The sequence below is a fragment of the Thermobia domestica genome, chromosome 17, assembly GCF_964235325.1.
Source record: "Thermobia domestica chromosome 17, izTheDome1.hap1.1, whole genome shotgun sequence".
Classification (NCBI taxonomy): Eukaryota; Metazoa; Arthropoda; class Insecta; order Zygentoma; family Lepismatidae; genus Thermobia; species Thermobia domestica.
The window spans coordinates 144071450-144099199 of NC_137470.1; the positions used below are offsets into that span (position 1 = coordinate 144071450).

Here is a 27750-nt window from a genome sequence, read left to right on the forward strand (position 1 = left end):
ATGTGGTGCGTATTTCGTTCTAATGGGAGATGTTTACGGGTTGTTCTAAAATGAGATTCTACCAGTGTATATTTTTTTAAAAAAATCTAATTTTACCTTTTAAGCACGGAGAGAAAGAAAAATGTTACCTACGTTTTCTACGTAGCGAGGAATGCCGCAAATTATAATGTTCTGAATCTTACAAGAGTTAGTATGTTTTTTTAATTAATATATTTATTTAACAGGACCTTCAGCGCATCTGTCCGTACGACTCGTCTCATTTCGTGGCTCTACGAGATTATGAAAATCATGTGGCACAATGCAGAGGTCTTGCAGGGTTGAACTTTGGTAAGATATTCAATTTTATTACTTTTGTTACAATATAATATTAACGAGGTTTATTACAAAAGTTCTAAGCCTTCCTATGAACGGAGCAGCAGAAAGTCCCCTGACAGGTCAACCCATTTGGCTTATCGATGTTTAAGTGCGTTAATGCCACTGAAAAAAAAATCGAAGGCATGTAAAATTTCATCTACTGCATGCTTTATGTCATCATCAGTGTAAAAATTAACATCAACATGAAAGTCAAAAAGTGCCAAATCAGGCCAATAAGCTGGGTGACGGACCAATTCGTAGCTGCAATCATGAATTGCTGCCATTGAAATGACTGGCTTGTGGCTTGGGCATTACATTGATGGAGAAGCACACCTACTGTCAGTTTCCCATGACGCGTCTGCCGAATATTTTCACGTAGCTGTCGTAAAAGACCTGCATAGTACTCCCCAGTCACTGTTCGCCCCTTTGGAAGATAATCCATCATCACTATCCCTTCCGAATCCCAGAAAACTGTAGCCATCACTTTTTCAGCTCAAGGCACTGATCTGGTCTTCTTCAGAGGGTGGGGGGATTAGGCATGTTTCCACTGCTTGAAACTTTGTTTGGATTTGGTTGGTAATGATGGACCCAGGTCTCGTCTCATGTTATGAATCGAGTGCGAAAGGTATCTAGATTTGTCCGAAAGAGATGAAGATTGTCCCTTGAAATGTTATGTCTTGCAAGCTTTTGATCACTTGTCAAAAGTTTTGGCACCCATCTCGCGGAAACCTTGCTCATTCTTAAATGCTGGGCGATAATCCGGTCAGCGTTTGCAGTAGATAAGTTCACTATCTCAGCAATCTGCTTGATGGTCATTCGCTGATCATTCGTGATAATTTCATGCACTTTGTCAATGTTCTCCTGAGTTAGTGCTTCCACGGGCCTTCCTGATCGAGTATCATCTTCAATGGAGGTTCTCCCGCTCTTAAAATGCAGCTTTCCGTTTTTTCACTTTGGCATATAAGGGGAACTATCACCTAAAGTAGCAACCATGTCGGGGTGGATCTCCTGCATATTTAAACCTTCCTTGTGGAGATACTCAATAACAGCTTCGTCTTCAATTTCTCCATTGGTCACACTTTGCTCACCTTTCTATCTTTCTGGACTTGTAACAATAGAATTGATATTAAAACTAAATTTGGTATGACGTCGTAGGAACGTTCAATAAATACGACCTAAAGTATTACATATCAAGTTCTTATATATCCTAGTTAGGCTTAGAATTTATGTAAGAACCCTCGTATTGTTATATGTTTAAATAATGTTTGTTTAGTTTTAAGTGTTCCGTAGTTGTAACGTCATCACTAGACATCGGATTTTTATGCAAATGCATATTTTTTGTTTGTTTATATGCATCTCTGTTAAAGTTGGTAGGGGTTTAGAACAACAATAATACAGCTCGAATTGGAAGTTTTGTAGTGCATATAAATGCATATTTCAAAGGTTAATGCATATATTAGTGCTTAAGAACATGTTCAGCATAAATTTCTATCTCAGATGTATGATTATAGCATGGCATAAATCCAGTTTTAGTGTGCATTTTCAATGCATTTATATATCTATATAACAGAACGGCTTTTTGTACGGAAGAATGTCTAGTTTACGGAGGACCAATAATGTTAGCAACCAATCAGCAGAAAAAATACGCTTACAATTGCCAAGATGTTAAGTGAAATATGATTATGATAAAGACGTTGTAATATCATATAGACATTAATTCAGAAATAAGAGACGGGACGAATGCTTCTCAGTGAATGATTAGCTCTAGTTGATGAAGTTGGACACGAACTCAGTTAGTTCCTGGTAAATTTGGGCGCTGTGTTCAAAAGAAATTGACGGATGTTATTGCCAGAAACTCCAACTACAATTGAAGACATAGGAAAACATCTTCAAGGGTTCAATTTCAACTTGCCAGAAAATATAGATACTAAACTTGTCCTCTCTATAAATGTTATCCAATAACATATGTTGATGCTAACAGGTCATTTTGTGGCTACAAATGTCACAAACTGACACCAGAAAATGAAGAGAAGCATCTTGTGATATATTGTAAGCCTAATTACGGAAAGGAGTAAATCCTTAAAATTTATTTATTTATTTATTTTATTTTATTTTATTTTTTTTTTTTTTTTGGTGGAAACGTGTAGAAAAGTGAGGCTCGTATTATTTCGTGTAAAGTAAATGCAGTCTAAAATACAAATGCTAAGAAAAACCAAAGATCGTGTTCTTATTTCACTATGTTTATTTTAATCTCATAATTTGTGTGTTTTAAAAAGATACGAATATATAAACTGTTATAAAGATTAAATTCTGAAGAGAAGTCCGTAAAAGGTAAATTACATTTTCACCTTCAAAACTTTGTCACAACTTGCTGCATGTTTGAAAACGTTCTTTTTTATTACATTGTTAGTGCATATTTTAATACATTTAACAGCATAGTTTCATGCATATTTAATGAATTTTTAGTGCATAAAAATCCGATGTCTAGTCATCACGTAATACAAGGGGATATAAATTAATAAATATTATATACTCCAGTATGAGAAGGACGTGGGGAATGGGGAATGGCGAAAGCTTCATAACGAGGAACTACATAGTTTATACGGTTTACCCAACATTGTTAGGGTCGTCAAGTCTAGGAGGCTTAGGTGGGCAGGTCATGTAGCTAGAATGGAAGAAAGTAGAAACGCTTTCAAAGTCTTGACTGGTAGACCCATAGGAAAACGACCATTAGGAAGACCTAGGCGCAGATGGGAGGACAATATTAAGATGGATCTCGCAGAGATAGGAATACAAAGTAGAAACTGGATCCAATTAGCTAAGGATAGAAGTCAGTGGAGAGCTTTTGTGAACGCGGCACTGAACCTCCGGGTTCCATAGGCCATAGAGTTAGTTAGTTAGTTATGAGAAGGACGTTGAAAAATATTAGTTCCTAAAATTTCCTATTATAAAAAGTGACATCTTCCAATGAATGCCGTGGTGGTGTGTTTGGTGAGGTGTTTGTCTAAATGGCCGGCTCAGGTTCGATTCATTGTAAGAGCAAGAAGTTTTTTGTGTCCTCGTTCCAATGCGGCTCAAGGGTTTATTCATATTCAGCCTTTGTAAAATGGGAAATCTGCGGGTGAACGTAAGCGGGTCGTGGTGCAGAAGTCTGGAGGATGTGGAACTTCATCTCTACACAACCCGTCGACTTTCTATGGCTTGTCCGGAATACAAACGTATTTCTTACCCATTACATCTTTTACTAAGTTGATCAATCCATTGATAGTGTTTTGTGCCATAAAGTATAAGTCTGTTGTTTTTCTGTTTTTCATTGTTTCATATTTTTCTTGATTTTTTCTTTGAGAATACAACAGGCTGCTGCTCAATCGTAGTTTCAGTAATCAGTATGTGAAACACATCCTTGGGAGAGTTCTCTTTGAAAATCATGTGGGGAAAGAGACCTTTAGGTAGATCAAAAGGGTGCAAAGATAATATAAAACAGAATACAGCATTTGTCTGTCAAGTAATGAGACTGGCCTCTGCGCGGCGCTCCGGTCACCAGCAGCGCGCTTCCAGGCGGGGAAATTTGTGGTGGGAAATCTAAGCTAAGCAACGCATCGGACGGCAATCGTGTCCAAACTCGGCTACAGTGAGGGTCACGCAAAAGCTGTTTTTGAGTTTTTGTCACGGCACAAAACATGAAACACCATTTTTTACAACGCTGAAAGCTCTACCAGTGACAACGCTCCAGCCAACACCACGTTCGTCGTGACCGCCTGCCTGGCCCGGATGTGAGTTTTAACCTTGCATCCACCGTACAGCACCGATGTGAGCCCATCAGACTGTTTCTGTTCTCAAAGCTCAAGAGAACCCTGAAAGTTCACCGTTTGGACGATGTTCCTGCCATCCAATGGGCTGTCACAGAATCTCTTAAAGAGGTTACGACAGCTGACTTCCAGGAAGCCTTGGCAGCGTTGGAATCGCGTTGGCATTGGTGTATCGACGCCCAAGGAGACTATTTTGAAGAATTTTAACAGTATGTACTGATCGGATCAATAAATTCTTTTTACTATACCCAGTCTCATTACTTTACGAACAAACCCTGTATTACGGAGTTAGGTAAGAATCCTACTTATACACGTAATTATTCGTTGATTCAATTATAAGAACGTAGGTACTATTTAGGGACTCAGTGGTAACCTGTAACCTATAAGAAGTTGTGTAACCTGGAAGAAAATAAAAAAAATGTATCTTTAACCTGAAACCTGAAAATGAACCACCACAAAAGAAATAGTCTTCAACTAATTGTCTGTTTTATTGTTTACTATGGTTTGGAATAAATCGAAGCTACGGGAGTATATCAAAAAAGACTTTACAACTTTGAAAACATATTAATTTATTCATTTATCTTACAGACATGGTTTTGATGTTTTGTAGCAAAATACACCGTTGTGACTTACGTAGTACATCAGTTCAGAAACAAGCCACCGCAAGCGCTAGCGGCAGTTGCAGCAAAGATGGCTGCCTTGACTGGTCCTGAAAAGTCTTTATTCTGCTCGAATAAATTATTTATTTATTTATTTATTTATGTAAATTCTGTCGAGGTTTTCTGTCATTCTTCATATGTCCTCATAATAAGTATCAAAGCACATTTATGTTCAGTATGATCATTCTCATTTTTAAAATAATTAAATTGAAGCAATATAGTTTAAGTTTCAATTAAATCGTCAAAGTAGTTTTAAACCTGCAAATTGGGTGGACGCTAGCGACATCTATTGGCATCAGGAATCAGGTACCTCAGGTAGTGACATGTATTAGCTTGACTGCATGCTATTGGGAATTATCGATACTCACGGACTGACATATTTTTGTATTATAAATAGCATAGTGATGTTTGAAATTCTATGCTTGTCCATCCTGTAGAAGCGATTAAAGTATTATTGTATTTGCCTTACTTTTTCAGCGGCTGTTTTCCGACCCGCTCCCGATCCTCGTACTGTAGAATCCGTTCCTGATCTTCTTGGAATTCCCGGAACAAGTGCCAAACAGGGCGCTAATATTGAAAGTCAGAGCATTGAAGATCCGCAAGCTGCTCAAAACTTATTTGCAAACCAGCCAACTAATCCTGGTTAGTAGATTTTTTTTTTAAGAAAGACATTACTACATTAAAAATAAATAAATAAATATCAGTGTTTATTTGGAATTTAAACCCATTCCCCATGTATTTTAAAATATTTTTCTACAAATGATTGAAAAATGGTGACGACATTTATATTATGATATTGAATATGCTTTTATGTCAGTGTTTCTTATGACTCCGTCTGGATAACTGAAAACCAGTTCAAACTGCATTCTTTTGTTTGCATTTTCTCCAACACTAAAAATTCTTGTACTGGTCCAAACAGGAGGTTCAGAAATTCAATTTACCAACGAGTTTTACCATTGTTTTCCATGACGTCATCCCTCATACGTGACGGGCTAAATGGTCATCGATGCCGAGAGCCCGGAAATCTAAAAATCCCAAATCCTGGAATTCAGGACTTAAAATTGATGAACAGTGGAATAAAGTGTTAAGGAGCCTTAAAGATTGAATATGTTAATTGTGCAAGTTATTTTTTTAAATTCTGGTATTATTTATTTATTTATTCTATACTATGTATTTAGCATTCATATTTAAGAATTATTTGTGAAGGTTATTTTGTAAATTCGATATATATATATGTGTGTGTGTTATTGTATACACGTACATGGGGTCAACAGGGAGGGAAAGTGAATTAGAGATTTTTGTTTCTGTTTTATATTCTGGTTTTGTGATTGAAGTTGATTGGCTGAAGTAGCCTATGGTAGCCAATCAGCATTCAGGGATTGTTTCGCTGCCTCTTATATTTGTCATTACTTGTGTAATCATAGTGTCTGATGAAGCCAAATAGATCGTTTACGAAACTGTTACACGTTAATAATTCTTCCAATAAAAGTATTGTTTTGCTCAGCCAGTAGTTTAAATCGAATTTAAGTTTACTAAAGCAAAGATTGGACAATGGGAAATGAAACATGCATTTATGGAATATGCAGAACAGCGCTTGAGTAATTTTTTTAAAGAAAATCTTCCGAAGAGAAAATTATCCCAAGAATAAGCGACCCCTTGTTGATTTTTCCAGGATAAATTAATTATGCCATATTGTCACGTTATTAATGAATATTTATTTATGCGATATGAACAACATCACTTGAACTGTTTTTGTGATAATTATGCGAAAAAAAAAAAAAAACGCTATGAAGAGTGAACTACCCCACGTAGATTTTTTATGAGAAATATGACTTACACGACAGTATAGGGTTGTTAGTGAAATATTAAAAACTGAAATATAAACAAAATTGTTAGATCTGTTGAGAAAATCACAAATTTAAATTTTTAACCTTCAGTAAATTACCCTTGTTTTGGAGATAGAAAGGAGATTTAAAAATGGTATGGACGCGTGGAAGGTACAGTATACCCTTAGGTAGTTGCTTTCGTGATTTTCTTCAATGCACGGTTGACTACACAGTTGTAACATTCAGTACCTTACTAAAATAAAAGAAATATTCCACTGTCAAATACGTCGTTATTCGCAGAGTCTTTAATCTGTGAAAACGCCCTAAGGTACCTGAGGGAGGTACGATATAATCCCAGGCGCCTACTTACGTTTTTGTTTTTTTTTTAATTCTGTTTCTTTTTTCATGTGAAGTGCACATTTTATGTGATAAGATTTAATAGCATTAATCTTTGTGGTCTACTGACAATATGCACTGGTCGTGTGCTTTTCGTTTGTATCATAGCTTTTATACAGAAATATCGTATGAAGCAAAAATAACTCGTATTCAAAGACTTCATGATGTCCGTGATAATGGTGAAGCTAGGCGCTTACATTGGTGTAGATTTTAGCGAGAACCCTGGCGAAAACAAAGGTGTGATGAATGCATAACGAAAGTGAAAACACTTCACAGTAAATGCCAAAGAAATATGTTTGTCTCACCTGGAAACTGTGATACTTCCTTGAGAAGCGAAAGAAAGAATTTCTGTGTGCATATATCAGTTCCAAAGGTTACTGAAGTATGACTGCTTGTGTTGATTCTTTGTTTTATTTGTAGCGTTACTAAATGTGAATTTCTTTCATAAACCTCTGTTTTGATTATTGTAATAGTTTTGAAAAAGGTATAATGAAAAGAGGATTTATTTATTTATTTATTTATTTTTGGCTCAGGCCCGTCTTTCAGAACCGGCATCTGAAACTTTTGACCGGAACGGGTTGTCATCATTGCCATTTATTTGTTTTCTTATTTTTATTGGATATCCATGTTTGAAAGAAAAAAAGGTGAAAAGGAAAAGGGAAAAAGGAAAGAACAAAAGAACCACAGCACAAGAACAAAACAAACAAAAAAACAAAGAAACAAACAAGAATAAACTATGGAAAAAAAAATTAACAACAATTTTCTTGCGAAGTGCTACTCAGCTTAAATCTATCTGCACTTATCCTGAACTATACTACTTAGTATTTCAATTCCTAATCCAACAACTATAATAGTATGAAATACGATATAAAATATTTAAATAATACATCTTATTGTTATTAACTCTTATCTACTTATCTATCTACTCTTCTATTTTATTGTTATTTGTTTATATATTATTTCCCTATAGTTCTTAACCATTTAATTCCTAGTGATTGATTTCTTTTCTTAATTATTAAGATTGTAGTCTTATTATGTTTTTTAGTTACCTAGTTTCTAATTTTTATTTGTTTAATTGTAATTATGGTTTCCTATAATTTAATCCTAATTCTTATTTAATGGTTTACTATATTATTTATTATCATGTATTAATACATTTATTAGTTAGGCTACTATTTATCCTTTTTTCCCTCTTGTTATTCCACATGAGTGTTTACTGATGTTTAATTAATTTTATATTTACTTTATTAATTATTTAAATTGTTATATTATTTAGTTAAGTTTTATTTAATATTGTGTTGCTTCTTTCTTCGGTTTTCACCGTATGACAATGGTTCCTCTCCTGTATGCTGTATGTTTATTTATCAAACTGCATTCCTCTTCACTTTTCACAACAACAGATGACTACGGTTTTTCCCTGTATAATTGGTTCTCTCTTGTGGTCACGGAAAACATTTACACCAACGTGCCAAAAATATACACTAACATTTCACTTCACTAATAACTTCCACTCTTATATGACCTAAATTTTAATGGTGATTCATGAAGTATTCTGTGAGTGTTCTCAGCTTCGTGTCCATGCCATATCACAGTCCTCTATGTGCTGACTTGAGGTCCAGGACCCACTCAGAGCACTTAGCGTGGGTCCTGGTCCGTTGTGTCCTTCCGCCCGCACACCCAGTCTGGGAGCGTCATTTCGGCCGAGATCGACTGAAACGGTCACTAAGTTCACTATCTCTGAGACACTCCTCTTCACTTATCGTCCACGACGCAATGAGGTACACCCAAAAACCCGAAAACCGAAACCCCGGAAACCACGAACACAAAACCGCACATGCAACGCACAATGATAAGAGGATATGAGTTCGACTCCTACTATTACTACTACTACTACTACTATTACTATTACTTTTACTATAACAATTAATAATAGTGCATATATCACAAGTAAGCAGGGTGTCCACCCACCGGGAAATAGCCGAGAATTTCATGAACCGGGAAAAAACCGGGAATAAGCCGTGAATTTCTCCAAAGAACTGGGAAACACAACGATAATAGCCGAAGAAGGCCGAGAGTTAAAAACGAAAGGCGTAGCTCAATTGTTTTCTACCGATAAGTCACTCGGTGCTTCTGATTTCATGGGTCGGATCTAGCGTCATCCTGTCGGTATCCACTGTTTGGAGCGTCCGAATTCAGCATCAATGATGAATCGCAAGTGAACGTGGCGACCGTGAAACAGGCGATCGCTTGAATCCTATGTTGAGGTTCGCTTATTGACCATGTTAGTTTTGAATTTAGAAAAAAGAATAGAGTAGTGATGCGTCAAACGGGGTTGTTTGAAACCTGAAAGAGCGCTATGCTGTAGTCAACAATCATGTGTGCGGTCTTTTGTTTTGGCCTTGATCTTTTAAGAAAAAAAATATGGATAATTATTTAACTATAATTCAACTTTAAGTAGCACGAATTGTTTCTTTGATATATTCTTTATTATTATTATTTCTGTTTAAAATGAATAGCAATGTAAAGATGAATGCGAGCAGTAAATGACGGGAATGAGATTGTCTAGTTGTCAGTTATGATTGCTTGTTTAGTAATAGGTCTGGTTCTGCAATCTCCTGATATCTTTAACCACCAGATAAGTTAGCAGTAGTTATTATTTTACATTGACGTTGCATCTCGAGCCTTATTAATGATGTACCTCATTTTTTTAAAAAATATATTGCGTGTGTCAGGAAGGACAAGAAAACACCCACCTCGACAACGTTCTTAGTTGTAGAGAAAAAAAATACTAGCACCAAATTAGCATTTTTCTCAACTATTGCTTCAATGATGGAACCATTTCTGACCGAATTTCAAACAGACCAACCCATGGAACCCTTTTTGCATGAAGAGCTTACTTCTCTCTTACAAAGATTAATGGAAAAAATAGTGAAGGGTGATGTTCTTAATAAAGCAGGTGCATCTGTTCAAAAAATATATATATCAGATCCAAACAATCTTCTTCCTGCTAAAGATGTGGACATAGGCTTTGCAAGTAGGGATGCCATGCGTGGAATCAAGGAAATAACGGATCTAGACAAGTTAACACTGCGACGAACGTGCAGAGAAGCTATCGCAGCGATGTTTAGTAAAATAATGGATAGATCACCATTGAAATACGAACTTACTCGAGCTATTTCGTGTTTCGATCCTGTGCTTTTGATCACAACCTGACACTAGCGGAGAAGCGTTTGACATTATCTTTGGAGGAGATGGTAGCTAAACGATGGTTTACGGGAAGCAAGACAGGTAAAATTATGGGGCAATATCTGAAGGTATTTTCGTCACCTGAATCTATTAATCACTGCAAAACGTTTAAAAGAAAGGAGAAGCGTCTGGATGCATTTTATGTTCAGCTTCTTAGCGTATTCAGTGAGGACAGTGTACGAAAACTCAATGATTTTATACAATGTATTTTGATACTGTCACACGGAAATGCATAAGTAGAGAGAGGATTTTCTGTCAATTCTGAATGCATTTTTGAGAATCAAACAGGAGAGCTTTATTGCCATGAGACAAGTGTATGATGGTGTGAGTGCATTAGGTGGATTGGAGTCAATTAAAATCAGCAATGATATGATACATGCGGCCAGAAATACACATGCTCGATATACTGAACATTTGAAGAAAAAGGCGAAGGATTTGAGTGAAAAGGGAAAAAAGGAAAGAGAGAGAAAACGTGTAACGCGAGAAAGACTGGGATTGGAAGCTAAAAAAGCAAAGGTAATTGCTGAGGCAAAAAAAAAAAAAAAAAAAAAGCTGCTTTTCTAGAAGAATAAATCAATGCATTTATCGGGAAGTAACGAAAACAGGTAAGAAAATATAATTTATTTCGATAGCATAATTTTATATTGTTTGGGTGGGAACTAAATAATAACCCTTCCGCCTCTTTCGTAAAATATTCGTCTTTTATTGCCCGTTATAACCGGGAATTTATCTAGTGGAGCCGGGAAAACCGGGAATTTCAAAACGCTTTGAGAGTGGACACCCTGGTAAGATGTTAGGTTTTTGTTACAAACTTGGTATGAAGGTAATTGTAAAATTGAAAAAAAAAAAAATGAATAAAACTCTCATATTCCGATAATTTATTACTGTAAAATCAACCTTTAACACCTTGCGTTCCATTGATCTCCATGTGCATGTCATAAAATACTCCGTTACAAAATACCAGTGATATCCATGCGGATGTCATGAAAATGTATCCTTTATTAAGAGTCGTATTAATCTTGGAGGTCATGATTTTTATAGCTGATGGAAGGAACGAATTAGTTCTGCTGTTTCTCCTCAGGTGACAGCACTTGACTCATTCCGGTCAGTGAAACATGAAGCAGCGTAGAAATACCTTCAGAACATCAAAATTTCCCTTTCTCAGCCCAGATGTTTAACAATGCATTTTTTATCGGTAATGTGAATGGTCTCCTCGCGCATATATATATGGGAGGGGGGGAGGGGCACGTACGATTGTACAAAAAATTATATTCATTGAACTTTATACAATGACTCTGCTCTATAGAACGGTCTGGACCGTCTTTTAACAATAAATGAAAACATGATATTACAGCACGCACATAGCAAAATGAACCTGGAACGCAAGAGGTTAAAAAGACATATTCACGTGTAATATTTTACCTGTTTTTCCTGATTTGATTACTCATACGTACCATTTATATCATTTTTGTATTTCCAAAGCAAAGTTTTTGTATATTACTTTTGTCATATGTTCATGACCAAGTAATGAAAACATTCAAAAACACGACACACTTACATTTTGATTTTTGGGAGAAAATTTTAAGTTTTGTTTACCCTAGAAATGACATGCTAATTTTATAACGAATCATGACAAGATGAGTCTCACAAGTGTTTCAGTTACTATATACGCAAGTACCTGCAGTTATTTGCTTCTCTTTTATTACAAATCTGTGTACATTCTTGCTAGCAACTATACTCCAGTTTACTAACGTTAGAAGAAAGTGTTAACACATGTAACGTGCAAAGAGTAAAAAGGTGACTGGGCCGCGCTGGCTCAGTGGTAGAGCGTTCACCTCTGGTGCTTGGAGTCCCGGGTTCGATTCCAGCCCCCGCCAAGTGAACTTTGTGGTGGACAAACATCGTGTGCGTGGGTTTTCTCGGGGTTCTCCCGTTTCCTCCCACTTTCATTCCACCATTTCATTCATTACTCATCATCACCGTCTCCCTTAGCCTAACTGGCATAATCGTGGGACGTAAAACTCAAAGATTTCATTTAAAAAAAATAAAATTCAGTGACTGGCCGGACCAAGACTCGAACCCGGGACCTCCGGTATACCGTGCCGATGCGTTAACCACTACGCCCAGTGGCATAGTGGTTAACGCATCGGCACGGTATACCGGAGGTCCCGGGTTCGAGTCTCGATCCAGTCAGTCACTTTTTCACTCTTTGTACGTTATTGAATTCACATCTATAGAGGACATGGTGTGTTAAAAAGAATGTGTTGTTTCCTCTTTCATTAATATCTATATGTTAACACATATCTTTGACATACTATACTTTTATTTGTGTAAAGAAATATCAGCTAATAACACAAATATAACGTACATTTTACTAATATTTTTGATGAACTACATTTATCTTTTTAAATATGATTTATTGAAACGTAAAATTGATCATTCACTAAAAATTTTTTAAACTTTTTTCACTATACACAATTTCAAACATTTTTCACACATTTGTTTTGGTAATTTGTTGTATGTTTCTAGAAAAATACGTTCGATATATATTGTAGAAAATTCCCTTTTAAGTTTCTTTTAGTATATTTGGTTTAGAGGAACCTATTGGGAATAACTCAAAGAAAGCTTTTCATTTCTGTTGACGTCGTACACAAATTCTACTTATCTTGCTGTGTCGTTTGGAAGTATTCTTTTTGCTAGTATCACACATACATTCAAAATATTTAAACAAAAAGAAGTGATCAAATCACAGACATCACTTTCTTGTTGTTAGTTTAATAAAATGCTATAAAAAAGAAAAAAGTCAGTAAATGTAAAGATGGGGTTCAAACTGTTAATCTCAAAGGTTGTATTTTTGATACAAATACCGCAAATATTTTACACCCATCCATTTGAAACTTTTGTTGTCAGTTTCAATAAACATTATAACACTAGTATAAAATGGCAAACTTTTGTAGGGTAATGAGATGTGAACAGGAGAGTGTGTTATGATAAGACATCTAAAAAAAAAAAAAAAAAAAAAAAAAGCTCGGATGAAGCGAAATGAGCAATTTTCAATGATATCAACTATGTACTGTAGCGTTTTACAGAGACTCAGTACTCATCACTTTGTATCTTCGTCACCCATTGAATTGGCAAAATACGATGGTTCTTTGCTATTCCACTTTTTATCTTTAATTTTATATGGATTTTGTACGTCCCTTGAAGGGTGACCCTTTAAAAGTTGTTACTGCTAATGGATATAAATAACAAGGGTATGGATGGTGCAACAGGATATGCGGATTGTTAATATCCATAGTTTTTTTACATCAGTGTTTCTTTCAGGCAAGTTTTTGGGAGTCAGCCCCCCACCCCCGGAGGAAATAAGGTAAATACGTACCAGAATAGTGCCAGCAGTGGGAGATAAATAATTTCAGAATATAAATAAATAAACATTTTAATACTGCTGCTTATAAGTGTTCTAAAGATCGTACTGAAGCTTTGCTTTATATATATATATATATATATATTCATTCATTTATTCATTCAGAGATTAGGTGGTACCTTGTGTCTGTAACTGCCAACCTTGAGAAGATAAGTTAGAATTGAACGTCTTGTTGCATGTACAGTCATGTCCAAAATTATTGTCGCATGTCTATAAATATGTTGTTGTAGGAATATAAATTGATATCGAATTCGTCCTGTATTTCTTGTGATATTAGTATGTGTATGATCGGCAAAGACATGTATGTGGCAAATTTCATGTAAAAGAGCAGTAAATAAGAACAATAAAACGAAAATAAAACTTTCTTGTCCATTTGGCAACATTTTGTTTTACTCACTCTAATTTTCGTATTTATAATTCTTTTCCTATGAAATTTACCACAAATATACATTTCCTGATTATACATATAGTATCAGCATTAAAAGTACCCCGAAAAATCATTATCAAATTATATTCTTACAAGAAGAGAGTTATAGACATGCGACAATAATTTTGGACATGAGTGTACTTCAGAAAAATGTAAGACAAGTAGCTGTGGGCTTTGTTAATACGTAGTTTTAGAGCGACGCCCGGCGCATGTTTTCTGAAAGAAACACTGTTCATTATATCGTCGGCCCTCAAATATGACTATATTGTTTTCTACAATACTTTATTACTTTTCTTTATGTAAATTATCATAGCGACGAATAAACAATACAAAATGTTCTACATTAAGCTGTAGATGCACTTCTTATACAGGATGCCCCAAAAATAGTGGCGAAAAATGGAACCACAGATTCCTGGCTCCGAAACCAGAAAAAAGTGGATATGACATATACTCTGGAAGTGGACAGGGACGGAGCTAGATACCTCCGAACGTGAGGGGACAGGAACTTCACACCTGCTTACCGGAATAATGATAAGAGCTAGGAGGGGGTTCAGAAATCCCCTTCTGTAGAACTAGATGTTTTTCATAAGTTTTGAATTCCCCATGTTAATTTTCTCCGAAGTACACTTCACCTCTCCTGTAAAATATTCTTTAATTCCCACACTATCCCTGAAGTTAGTACAACCATTGTAGGCGCGCTTTGCTTTGACCACCATTTTGTCATCATCATGGATAATATTTCTTTTTGTATGATTTCCATCTTCACTGCACCGTTTCATTACCCCTACCGTACAGACATTCGGTGAATCCCTAAATGACATATGGAGAATCTCTGGCGCAGTTATGTAATATGTGTTTAACAGGTCAAGCCAATATAATTTTTATGTATTTCTGAACCCCCTTCCTAGCTCCTATCATTATTCCGGTAGGCAGGTGTAAAGTCCCTTTACCCCACATTCGGAACTGTCTAGCTCCGCCCTTTTCCACTTCCGGACTGTCATATACACTTTTCTTCTTGCTTTTGCGCCAGGAATCTGTGGTTTCATTTATCACTATTACTTTTGGGACACTTTGTATAGCTTTGATGCTGAATGGGACGCTAAACTTCACCCCTGCGAACTAAATTTCTGAATAGTGTAAAATGTTTTGTTTTTTAAGTGTTCAAATAGACGTATTTGATTTTATAAATAGTAATGATGATTCATGGGATTTGCGAAAGAGTTTTGCATTTTCTTTATAGTTTGCGTCACCCGAATCGGCGTGTGACATCAGCCAATAAACTCGCAGTGCGCTGTTACCAAACCTTCAGGGAGGAATGTAATCATTCATAATTGTCCACAAATACGAACAAAATCAATTATGAATGATTCGATTCCCCCATGAAGGATTATCAGTGCGAGCTTATTGGCTGATGCTACACGCCAATTCGGGTGACGCGGACTATAGTTTGTTAGTTTATTCTATAAAGAGACGAACGTAAGTAAGCCTAATGCAAAATCCATATATTCTATCTAATTAGTTTTATATTCTTAATTATTAGTTATGCCTGGAGCCTCTGATTTGTCGTGTGTTGGCGTTAGCACCAGTGGTACAGAAAAGGAGGAGTCTTCAGAGTCAGCTACGTCTGCTAAACGTAGATTTCACCAAATGCACTCGAATAACTCACCGCGAGGTAAGTGTAATAAAAGTGAACGTACTAACTTACGTTATTTACAGGACCAAAGCCAAGGTTTTGTTAAGAGGAGGACATAAATGCTAGCCTCAAAGTTAATGACCAATTATCAGGTAGAAAGCTTGGAGAAGTGGTTGTTTATATCCATTATATAAAATTGTATTTCGTTAAACTTAGGTTTCAAAATTCCTCTTTTGAGAGTTATAAGGTACTAAAAATAAAAAGTGAAAATATTGAGGCTAGGATAGGAAACTACAGGACCTAAACTAAATGATTCGATAAATTAGATGTTCTAGAATATTTTTTTAATACTAGAAGCGCAGTCGGGGTCATTTTGATCTCTCTTTCTCTCTCTCTCTCTCTCTTTTTTTTTTCCTTTTACACATACAATGGAACGTTAAAGCTGAAATTTTCTGACTTTTTCTAAAATACATTCAAGTATATTGTGGCAAATTTTCACATTTCTATCTTAATTATTAAAATAGACAATCATAGATATACCTAGAACAGCCAATAGGGGTCATTTTGACCCTCGTAAGAAAAATGACTAATTTTCAGGTGAACGTAAGTTTTTCAATTTCCGATGACTCATCATTGCTTTCTAGACACAACGAAACTCGCATCTATTATCATGATTATTGAGAGGAGAACAAAAACAAACATCATGTGACCTTGTTTGATGACTCATAGCGCCAGCAATTTCCGCAGCAGTCTTCGTGCAGCTTTCGACCACTGTGCATTTTTCGCACAGAAGTTGCAGAAAGGATTGAGTGTAGAGAAGTGCCTTACATTTTGGAACAGTTAGATTCATGTGACAGTGGTGACGACAGCAACGCTGAAGATTTTTGTGCTTCTAATGTGCATTTTCAGAATGTGTCATCCTCTGAAAGTAGCGACAGTAATACCGAAGCAAATAAGGCGTCTGGTAATGCGACTTCCTTTGGTACGCGCAGACAAGGACTTTCAAGCAGACGTAGTCGTGGGCAAGGACAAGGTAACACTGTGCTTACTCAGCCTACAGGTAGCAGTGACAAAAAGTACACATTATCTTGTGGTATTGTTTGGACTCTTAGCAGCACCGATTCCACTACAGGTTGCACGCCATCTCGCAATATTGTGACAATTGCAAGTGGACCAACTCGTCGTCGTAACATTGGGTCAAATTCTGCTTCAGCATGGCGTTTGATGGTGAATGAATGAATGGTGAAACACATTCAGACATGTATTGTTGCCGAAGCACGACGTAATTTTGGAGATGACAGCAACTGGAATATAACGCTGGAAGAACTCGATGCATTTTTCGCCCTGCTATGTGCCCGTGGTGTACTAGGCCATTCAAAACTGTGCTGATGATTTATGGAACAAGAATTGGGGACCACCTGTGTTCAAAGAAACAATATCACGCAATCTTTCCGTGAAATTGTGCGGCATCCCAGATTTGATGTGCGAAGCAGCAGAGCTGAGCGCCTGGCAACTAATAAATTTGCTCTCGCGTCTGAGACTTGGAGCAAACTCATGCAAAACTGTTAATTGTGTTACAATCCTGGACCAGAAATAACCGTCGATGAAAAGTTGTTGCCATGCACATCAACTATGTATGTACAGATGTATTGGTGCAGATTTATCCAATACATAACAAATAAGCCGGACAAGTTTGGGACCTAATTCTGGTTAGCAACTGATGTAAAATCCAAATATGTATTAAGTGGCTATCCCTATTTGAGCAAGGATGAAGACCGACCAAATGATGTACAATTGGGGAGAGTGTGGTGCTAAAATTACTGCAGCAATATCTAAATTCGGGACACAACGTCACTGCTGACAACTTTCTTCTTCTGTAAAACTTGTAGATGAACTTGCTACGAAGAAAACCACAATTGTTGGAACGATGCGTTTGAATAAGCGAGAATTACCTCATATTGCTCTTGACACAACACCACGACATTCGATTCTTGCACTGAGAAATGAAGACAAAACACTAACAGTATATAGGTGCAAGGGCAAAAACAATGTAGTAATTCCTAGCACCATGCATACTAATGTGTCTACAGACGACAGCCCAAAGAAGAAACCGAACACTGTCACTACAATGGCACAAAATGTCGTGTAGATGTAGGGGACCAGATGCTGAGGAAATACACTACAAGATGTGTGGGAGGTGCCCTGCTCAGATAATTACAACGTCATTGACATTGCCGCACTCAATGCTTGGATACTTTTCAAGGAATCATCGGGCTCCAGAATTTCACGCCGAAAATTTATTCTTGCACTGGTGGAAGAACTACGTGCTGATGCTTTGCGCAAGAAATGCCCTCTGATTGTTTCAATGCTCTCCACAAAACGGAAGAAGTGTGCCTTTCAACTATGCAACGGACAGATAAGACTACTTCTAGTTGTGAGGAATGCCAGAAACTAATTTGTGGAAAATGCGTTGCTGTGACTCTTAAGCGTTCACACTGTTCAACTTGCGCTGATGCCTAACGAACTTTGGAACATATTCTGTGTTCATTAATAGTTTATATTCGTGTGTATCATACTCATTTTGTAACGTCTTGAGTTGTAATTTGTATTGGGTTGAGTCATATCGCATTCTTTTTAATTTTTTTAACTTTGGCTTTCTTACTTACACAGAAGCACATTGTGAAACAAGTTAAATCTTATATATTGTCATTGTCACACATAAAAAAATGTAATTTGCTCTTAAAGTATGAATTTCTTACGGGGGTCAGAATTGACCCCCATTGGCGGTTTTAGGTCAATACAAAATCCAACTGTTCTAGTGTGTTCTCTCTCTCTATATATCTATCTCTATCTATCTATCTATCTATATATATATATATATATATATATATATATATATATATATATATATATTTGGGAACCGTGCGGTATGCCGGTATTGTCGATTCAAAAAGAAAGAAAAAAAATGCTCAACCAATAAATGAAATATGTGCGGATTCGAGGAATGATCGATTACTACTTCAGACTCAAGTGGAGGATGAAGTAGTGTCCAACGCACTGTATGACATCTTTGATTCAGGTTCCACTGAGTTCTAATACCGTGGTATCAGTAGTTTTTATCGAATATTGGAGACAAATTATTATTATTATTATTAATGGTAACTATTTCTGATTTTTAGGAAGTCTTATATTTCATGTTATTGTTTTCACCTTTTTGGAGTCAAAACCCAACACAAGTACAAAGCCCAAATAACAAGGTATTACAAAATATCCTCAGTTTTTAGAAACTAAGGAAATAATGGATTATCAAAGACAGGCAGAATTGTGATTTAATTGTCAAACAGTTGACGTTCTTCCGCAGATTTTTAATTCACGCTTAGATCTTTTTATGAAAACAAATATTTTCAGGAAAATATGAGCTACGTAATATAAGTGTAATACTCACGTAATATAAGTGAGCTACGTAATATAACTTCTTTTGTTTAATTTGAACACATTTGTTCACATTCAGCTTGCCGCATCTTGAAATACTGCTTAGAAATCTCTCACTATTGGAACGTAAATGATGGTCAGCAAAATACCAGCCCTTAGGTTTCCTTGTTTAGAGTTCTTCCTGTTGTATTGCTGATTGGCCTCACACAAAAGTAAAACGTTAAAATAATATTACCAAATTTGTGATGGAAGTACTGTTCATCGTATATACGAGTTTATTAATTTCACACTTTATTTAACACGCAAGTAACCATCTATTAATTAGGTTACATTTTCAAATATCGACTTAGTATGCACAGAGTGTTGTACCTATGTGCATTGATTTTTATGACAAAGCACGTAGTTTTCTCTGCATATGATATTTTACAGGCTTTTTTCGACATTTAGAGATAGCAGGAACCGAAAGTTGCTGTTTATAAAGGTTTCTCGCTTATGATAATATTTTGCACGATTTTCACTAAAATATTTAAAGAATTAATAATTATTAACGTGCCTTGCTGATGAACTCTCAAGTAAATACATGTATAGAATAGTTTAGTCGTAGAGCGCTTATGCATGGAGTCCCTGATTCGATCACCGGCAAAGTAAGTTTGTGATGGACATCATCGTGCCCGTGGATTTTCTTGGGGTACTGTCGTTTCCTCCCACTTGCTCATTCTACCAATTCCTCCATCATTCACTTGTCTGAATCATCGTCTTCCTTAGTATAAAGGCATATTCGTGGAACGTTAAACTGAAATATTTCATTTTATTTCCTCCGCCACTTGCACCACAGTTACTCAACGGTTCTGAGTGACAATCCGCTTTAATGCTCGGCAGGATCTGGCACTGAGGGTTTCCTTCGGACAACTGTTCGATGTGGTTTTACTGTGAGTCTTATATGTCATCAGCTTGGACATTGTCCCTCGCGACACACCTAACATACTTGCCACTTTCGTCATGCTCACACCACATAACTAAGCGCCAATATTTGCCATGTTTGAATATCAGAGTGGTTATCCATTTTATACTATTACCGTATGCTTAGTTTACTGCACATAGCCGTTCTACTGCTCCATACGTAGCACGGAGTTTACTGTAACACATCACCAACTCCTCCCTGCGGTCGCCACCTGACCATTTCGAACTCAGATATCTGATGTGTTTCCAACTCCAGATGTTGCTATTATTTTGATTACAATCTGTATATATAATATAATCAATAAATCAGAGGTATTGAAGGAGAGTGTCAGTTACAATTCAGGAGAGTGACCTAGGGTACTAGTTCCCCCATAGCTACGAAATTCCCCAGTGGGGCTAAACATACGATTCTGCTCAATGTGAATTACCAGTATTTTTTTATAGTACTTTTCACCCTCTGTATATTGAAATTCCACCCGGTGAAAATCTTCTGAAATCATCACTGGTTTACAGTATACGCAAAAATTTATTTTGAAGGTGGCTTTACATCGGGATAGAGCTTTGAATATTATTCTAAGAAATAGATTTTGTAGTATATCCAGGTATAAAATAAGAAATTAGTAATGAAAATTCAGCAGTAAATACGAACAGTTCACTAATTTATTTATTTATTTTTGTTTTTCAGATACAAACAGTCGTCATGGCTCCGAAGAAGGCAGAAATGGTACTAGTTTGAAGGTAAAATGACTAATTTTCAATAGCTCTTTTTGAAATTTAAATAAACCACAAGGATTGGTCAAATTGAAAGATAACATAGTACCAATTAGAAGTACGTGCCGCATGTTTGATAGCAGAAATCTCAATCTTGTCTCAACCTCATGAACCCTTCTTCAACAATGTTAGATTAGTTACTTACAGCTGTCATTAATAAGCTTATGACTTAAATATTTCAGAAGAGATTTGGATCCGAACAAGTGATTGGGAACACAGGCGTAATTTCGAGGGTTAATTTTGGGATCCAGACTGCTTATGATATGTTGGTCTTAATTCTATAATTGTTATCTACGTGGATAACTATGTATGGTCAATTTTATTAGGGTGAGAGTGGAGGTTTATTTAACCTCTTTTTTTCTCAGCTGGTATACGTCCTGCTGGAAGAACTTGTAGGTCCGAGACATCAATCCATCACACAGATTTTCAGCTTAATATTCAATCTAAACTTTCAACTTTGGTTTGTTTCTTAATATAGGACAAACAACTGAAAATCAGTGATTCATAGATTTTGACTCTTAAGATGGATGTTCCAAGACCTGCCAGTAAGATTGAAAAGTGCCAAAATTTCATGACTAACCGTAACACGTCTTCCTCATGAACAGCAAATCGTTCTTCCAGGAATGTAACTGGTGTGGTGCCTTCACAATTTCACTAAACAGCTAGCAGTGCCCACTAAACAATTCACTTGACACCGCTCTCTTGCATTTTTTCGCAACTGCATGATATCAGAGACAACATATGCGTCCATGATAGGATATATTACAGATCTCGTTATCTTTTAATTTGTTCAATCCTTGTAATTAGAATTGTTTAACAGATCGTTCTATTTATTTATTTATTTTGGATAGTGTTTATTTTTTTCCTTAAGAGGTTTCCTAAATAGTTTTAGTTAATCTTACTTATTAACTTAGAAAAAATTGGATGGCCCAATATCTCACCTGCATCTTTGTGTCATAAGTAGAGACACGATTTTGTGGTGACACGCGAAAATGCGGAATGTAGCAGTTTTTTTTTTTTTTTAATGTTGTGTACTTAAAATATATAATTTTTCATTATTTGTTAGGCCATATAACGCTCGCGATTAAACGCGAAATTCTGTCGAATTAGCGAAATTTACAAGTCTCGATATTCCACGAAATTTACGCAAAAGTGACAATTTTTCGACGCTTTTACAATTTATTCATTACCATTATTTGGCAATTGCTAGCAATATGATGCAAATCCCCATATTTGAGAAAATAACCTACCATGAATTTTTGAAATGTTACATGCAGTTACAAAATGAGCTCTAAACGATATTTATTGGTGAAGTGGATAGTGTGGAAGGAGTGTTGTGGGGTATGTTAGATGAGCATTCAGAAATCGCTGGAAAGTGTCTCCAACTAATGTACATATTAGTTTCGAATGTGGATGTGGAGAGGGCTCTCTCTCTTCTAACAATGCCATACTTACCGACAAAAGAACAAATTTAACACCAGAAAACATTGAAACAATCCTTACGTATTATTTCCATAAGTAAACTGTGAACACTAAAGTTAAATTTTTCTATTAATGTTCTCTCTCCTTTCTTTCTTTCTTTTTTTTCTTTCTGTGTGTTTGTTCTTTAAATGTTACTTCTATTCAATGAGGATGCTTAGTGTTCTTTCTTAAAACCGCAAATAGCGTTTAATATAGTCATATATAAGCTCATGTCATGATTGATGAGTGAAAATTAAGGTAATTAATTGTAATTGCTAGGGAAAATAGTATTCTTACTTTGAATTTTTATTCACCGATTTTATCCCGCTTTACGCGAATTCTTATTTACCACAAAATCGTGTCTCTAGTCATAAGCTTTTAATATTTTGTTTATTAAGCAATAGTTTAATATTTATTGTGGCTTAGCTTAATTAAGGACCGGTACCCAATGTTAATTTTTATTCATCAACAAGTTGTATGAGAGTTGTAAATCGTATACAGCTAATATTTTTCCTTCTCCCAAAATACCGTCTTTCCTATGCAGACTCTTCTTCGCTGTATCTTCTAAATGGATATTAAATAATGTTGATGAGAGGTAACACCTTTTGCAGTCGCGTTTCAACTATTCTTTCTTTTGTTATTATTATTCTTTATTTACTGGGAAGGGAAATTGCCTGCTGAAGTATATAACCGTCATGACTATAACTTTAGAGTAGTTCTACATTCTAAACTGGAAAAACGAGAATTTTACAGTAATTGTTGTAAAATGTTTCCTTTTTTCTGAATGTGTTCTATTTATAAATTTAACAATCTTAATAATTGTCACCTAAACTGAAACTATTGTAAATTGTAGTAGCATATAAGTTTAGTCTCTTTCATCCTGTAAGGTGAAATATGGTTCTGATATTATGTTTTGGTTTTCAGAGTCAGCGACGGTTGGGCAAGAGGCACAATCCCTTTTAATAATTGGACAGTTTGGTGAGAAGAAAGTGAATATGAGAGAACAGTTTTAAGCATATACTTCAACATTAATACAAACTTGTTCTGCCGTTACTTTCCCTTTTAACAGATCGTTTAAGCCTGAATATAAGGAAATAAAACCACACATGTTCCATGTTTTCCAAACTAACTGGGAGGTGACGGTGGCTGTGATTTTTCAGTTAAATAGTTACAGTTTCCTGATTTCATGTTGCAGTCTATTCGATCGCTGTTTCTTCCTTTTCTTTTGTTTTCTTTGTTTCTTTTTGTTCCTTTTCTTTATCGTTATTTTCTCTTCTTATTCTGGTTAACTTTTTCTTTTCTTCTTCCTAGTTTCAATCTTAATACTAACAATCAGTTACTACGAAGTCCTCTTTGCTTTCAACAGCAATATGGAACTTCTCTCAATAATCATTCAATAGGTATTACTATTACTGCAAAAACAATTCTAACAATAACTCCATATCTGCACTCACAGCTTTCAAATCTCCCAGTAAAGTAAAACATTTTGGATAAAATCCGGAGGTAGAACCATAATCATAATCGAAGCCATATGTATCACGAAATTTAACTTCCGGGCAGAAGAAATTCAGTTAGAGACAAAGTATCAAAACATTGCGAAAAGAAATATATAAAATTGTTCATATACCAATGATAAAGATAAATTAGTAACAAGAATGTACTTTTCCTGCTCTATATGTTTCACGTTTATGTAACAATATACATATTATTTTGGCAAAAAGTAAAATTCTCCAGTATACAATTGTGATTTTTTGCAACATGGACGTATAAATCTTTTCCGTTCAACGAACTATAGAATATTGAGCCTGTTATTCCCATAGCGTTCAAGTTCAGAGAAAAAATATAAGAACCTAGTTTGCATTATTTGAACATTTTTGTATTAATCGTTAAAAGTGTTAGGTGTAAGAATGAACATTTTAAATTATTCTAAGTAACGAATGGTCAAAATAGAACATTTTCTGTTTGGTGAAAGAAATAATTCTGCGGCCAAGAGATATAGTTAAAAATTCAAATCCATACTTAGATTTACATTTTTGTATTAAAATAATAGTTAAAAGTGTGAGACATAACTATGAACATTTCAAATTATTCTAAGTAACGAATGTTCAAAATAGAAAGTTTTCTCTTTGGTAAAAGAAATAACTCTGCGGCCGAACGATACAGTTAATAAATCAAAACCATACTTTGGAGATTTACATTTTTGTATTAAATTAATAGTGTTAGACGTAACAATGAACATTTCAAATCATTCTTAGTAACGAATGGTCAAAATAGAAGGTTTTCTGTTTGGTTAAAGAAACAACTCTGCGGCCCAGAGAAATAGTTAATAAATCAAAACCGTACTTCGGAAATTTACATTTTTGTATTAATAGTTGCAAGTGTTAGACGTAACTATGAACATTTGAAATTATTCTAAGTAACGAATGATGAAAATAGAACGTTTTCTGTTTGGTAAAAAAAAAATAAAAAAAAAAAAAAATAACTCTGCGGCCAAGAAATATAGTTAGAAATTCAAATCCATACTTTAGATATTTACGCTTTTGTATTAAAATAATAGTTAAAAGTGTTAGAAGTAACAATGAACATTTGAAATTATTATTAGTAACTAATATTTTATATTTGGTAAATGAAATAACTGAGCGGCCAAGAGATATAGTTAATAAATCAAAACCGTACTTTGGAAATTTACATTTTTGTATTAATAGTTAAAAGTGTGAGACATAACTGAACATTTCAAATTATTCTAAGTAACGAATGTTCAAAATAGAAAGTTTTCTCTTTGGTAAAAGAAATAATTCTGCGGCCGAGAGATACAGTTAATAAATCAAAACCATACTTTGGAGATGTACATTTTTGTATTAAATTAATAGTGTTAGACGTAACAATGAACATTTCAAATCATTCTTAGTAACGAATGGTCAAAATAGAAGGTTTTCTGTTTGGTGAAAGAAACAACTCTGCGGCCCAGAAAAATAGTTAATAAATCAAAACCGTACTTTGGAAATTTAAATTTTTGTATTAATAGTTGCAAGTGTTAGACGTAACTATGAACATTTGAAATTATTCTAAGTAACGAATGATGAAAATAGAACGTTTTCTGTTTGGTAAAAAAAAATAACTCTGCGGCCAAGAGATATAGTTAGAAATTCAAATCCATACTTTAGAGATTTACGTTTTTGTATTAAAATAATAGTTAAAAGTGTTAGAAGTAACAATGAACATTTGAAATTATTATTAGTAACTAATGTTTTATATTTGGTGAATGAAATAATTGAGCGGCCAAGAGATATATTTAATAAATCAAAACCGTACTTTGGAAATTTACGCTTTGTATTAATAGTTAAAAGTGTTAGACGTAACTATGAACATTTGAAATTATTATTAGTAACTAATGTTTTATGTTTGGTGAGTGAAATAACTGAGCGGCCAAGAGATATATTTAATAAATCAAAACCGTACTTTGGAAAATTACGCTTTGTATTAATAGTTAAAAGTGTTAGACGTAACTATAAACATTTGAAATTATTATTAGTAACTAATGTTTTATATTTGGTGAATGAAATAACTGAGCGCCCAAGAGATATAGTTAATAAACCAAAACCGTACTTTGGAAATTTACATTTTTGTATTAATAATTATAAGTGTTAGACGTAACTATGAACATTTGCAATTATTATTAGTAACTAATGTTTTATATTTGGTAAATGAAATAATTGAGCGGCCAAGAGATATATTTAATAAATCAAAACCGTACTTTGGAAATTTACGTTTTTGTATTAATAGTTAAAAGTGTTAGACGTAACTATGAACATTTGAAATTATTATTAGTAACTAATGTTTTATATTTGGTGAATGAAATAACTGAGCGGCCAAGAGATATATTTAATAAATCAAAACCGTACTTTGGAAACTTACGTTTTTGTATTAATAGTTAAAAGTGTTAGACGTAACTATGAACATTTGAAATTATTATTAGTAACTAATGTTTTATATTTGGTGAATGAAATAACTGAGCGGCCAAGAGATATATTTAATAAATCAAAACCGTACTTTGGAAACTTACGTTTTTGTATTAATAGTTAAAAGTGTTAGACGTAACTATGAACATTTGAAATTATTATTAGTAACTAATGTTTTATATTTGGTGAATGAAATAACTGAGCGGCCAAGAGATATATTTAATAAATCAAAACCGTACTTTGGAAACTTACGTTTTTGTATTAATAGTTAAAAGTGTTAGACGTAACTATGAACATTTGAAATTATTATTAGTAACTAATGTTTTATATTTGGTGAATGAAATAACTGAGCGGCCAAGAGATATAGTTAATAAATCAGAACCATACTTTAGAGATTTAAATTTTTGTATTAAAATAATAGTTAAATTGTTAGGTCTTAAAATTAGCTTTTGAAATGTTGTTTCTAAAGAAGTGTCATATATTAAAGTTAAACAAATATTTGGTTCTAGTCAATCATTATATACTCATTATTTATAGTGTAAAGAGATTATATAATAATATATAAAAATATATAATAATAATATTTTGATCGGGTCTGGCGAACATAATATTAAGTCACAGTTTCTAACTCCGAGTAAACTAGAAAGTAAGATTGACCATTCCTCTATAAGTCTTTGTAATGGCACATAAGAAAAAAGTTTTCCTGCCATCTGCAGGTACAATTTAGAAATTAAATTGCCTATATTTTATTTTGTGGCTCAATTCCAAGCCATCTCATGTAATAAGTCACTTGCACCGATACTGGGGCTTAGCATTATATTTGCCCGAGCCGCTCATATGCAAATATTTTTTTTTTTTAAAAAAAAACAACAATTTTCCCAAATCGATTATGTGATAGAGTATGTTAGATCTACATATTATTTTAGTAAAATCTATGTACTGTTTTGCATGTAGTTCATATTTTATAATGCGATATTGAAGTACAAGTTGTATTGTTAATAATGTTATGGTAAATTTCTAGTATTTCATAATACTATTTGTTCTTCAAATTTCTGTTATCGTTCGAAAAGATTTTATTCCAGCAATAAAGAGTACAATAGTATCAGATTTTCTATTATTTAACATTGGTATCCATTCCTACACATTGTTGATAGTTAAGAGCTAGCTATTTTTGGAGAGAATTTAAAAGGAAGAGAGTCAGTTCTAAATAAATACTTCTTTATTGATATTAGAAAGAAGTTTCTGGAAACACACAACACGCGTATCAGATGACTATACAATCCATTAATGCTCAATATTTCTTCAATATTTAGAAAGTTTTTGAGAAGATTCTTACGGAAATGTAACACATCTCTCGCTGAATTTTTGAAAACATATGCGTATGTCTATTTTA

The 27750-nt window shown here is 34.6% G+C and overlaps 1 protein-coding gene across 2 annotated transcripts in view; it reads left to right on the forward strand.

Moving 5' to 3' along the window:
• LOC145674383 (uncharacterized) overlaps positions 1–27206 on the forward strand; it is a 71846-nt gene extending 44640 nt beyond the window's left edge. For both annotated transcript variants that reach the window (XM_081744355.1, XM_081744356.1), the window contains 5 exons: positions 225–327; positions 5300–5464; positions 15682–15813; positions 20852–20904; positions 23323–27206. In XM_081744355.1, the coding sequence (XP_081600481.1) occupies positions 225–327; positions 5300–5464; positions 15682–15813; positions 20852–20904; positions 23323–23361 (492 nt within the window). In that variant the 3' untranslated portion in view covers positions 23362–27206. The remainder of the gene's footprint in view (positions 1–224; positions 328–5299; positions 5465–15681; positions 15814–20851; positions 20905–23322) is intronic.
• The last annotated feature ends 544 nt before the right edge of the window (positions 27207–27750 follow it).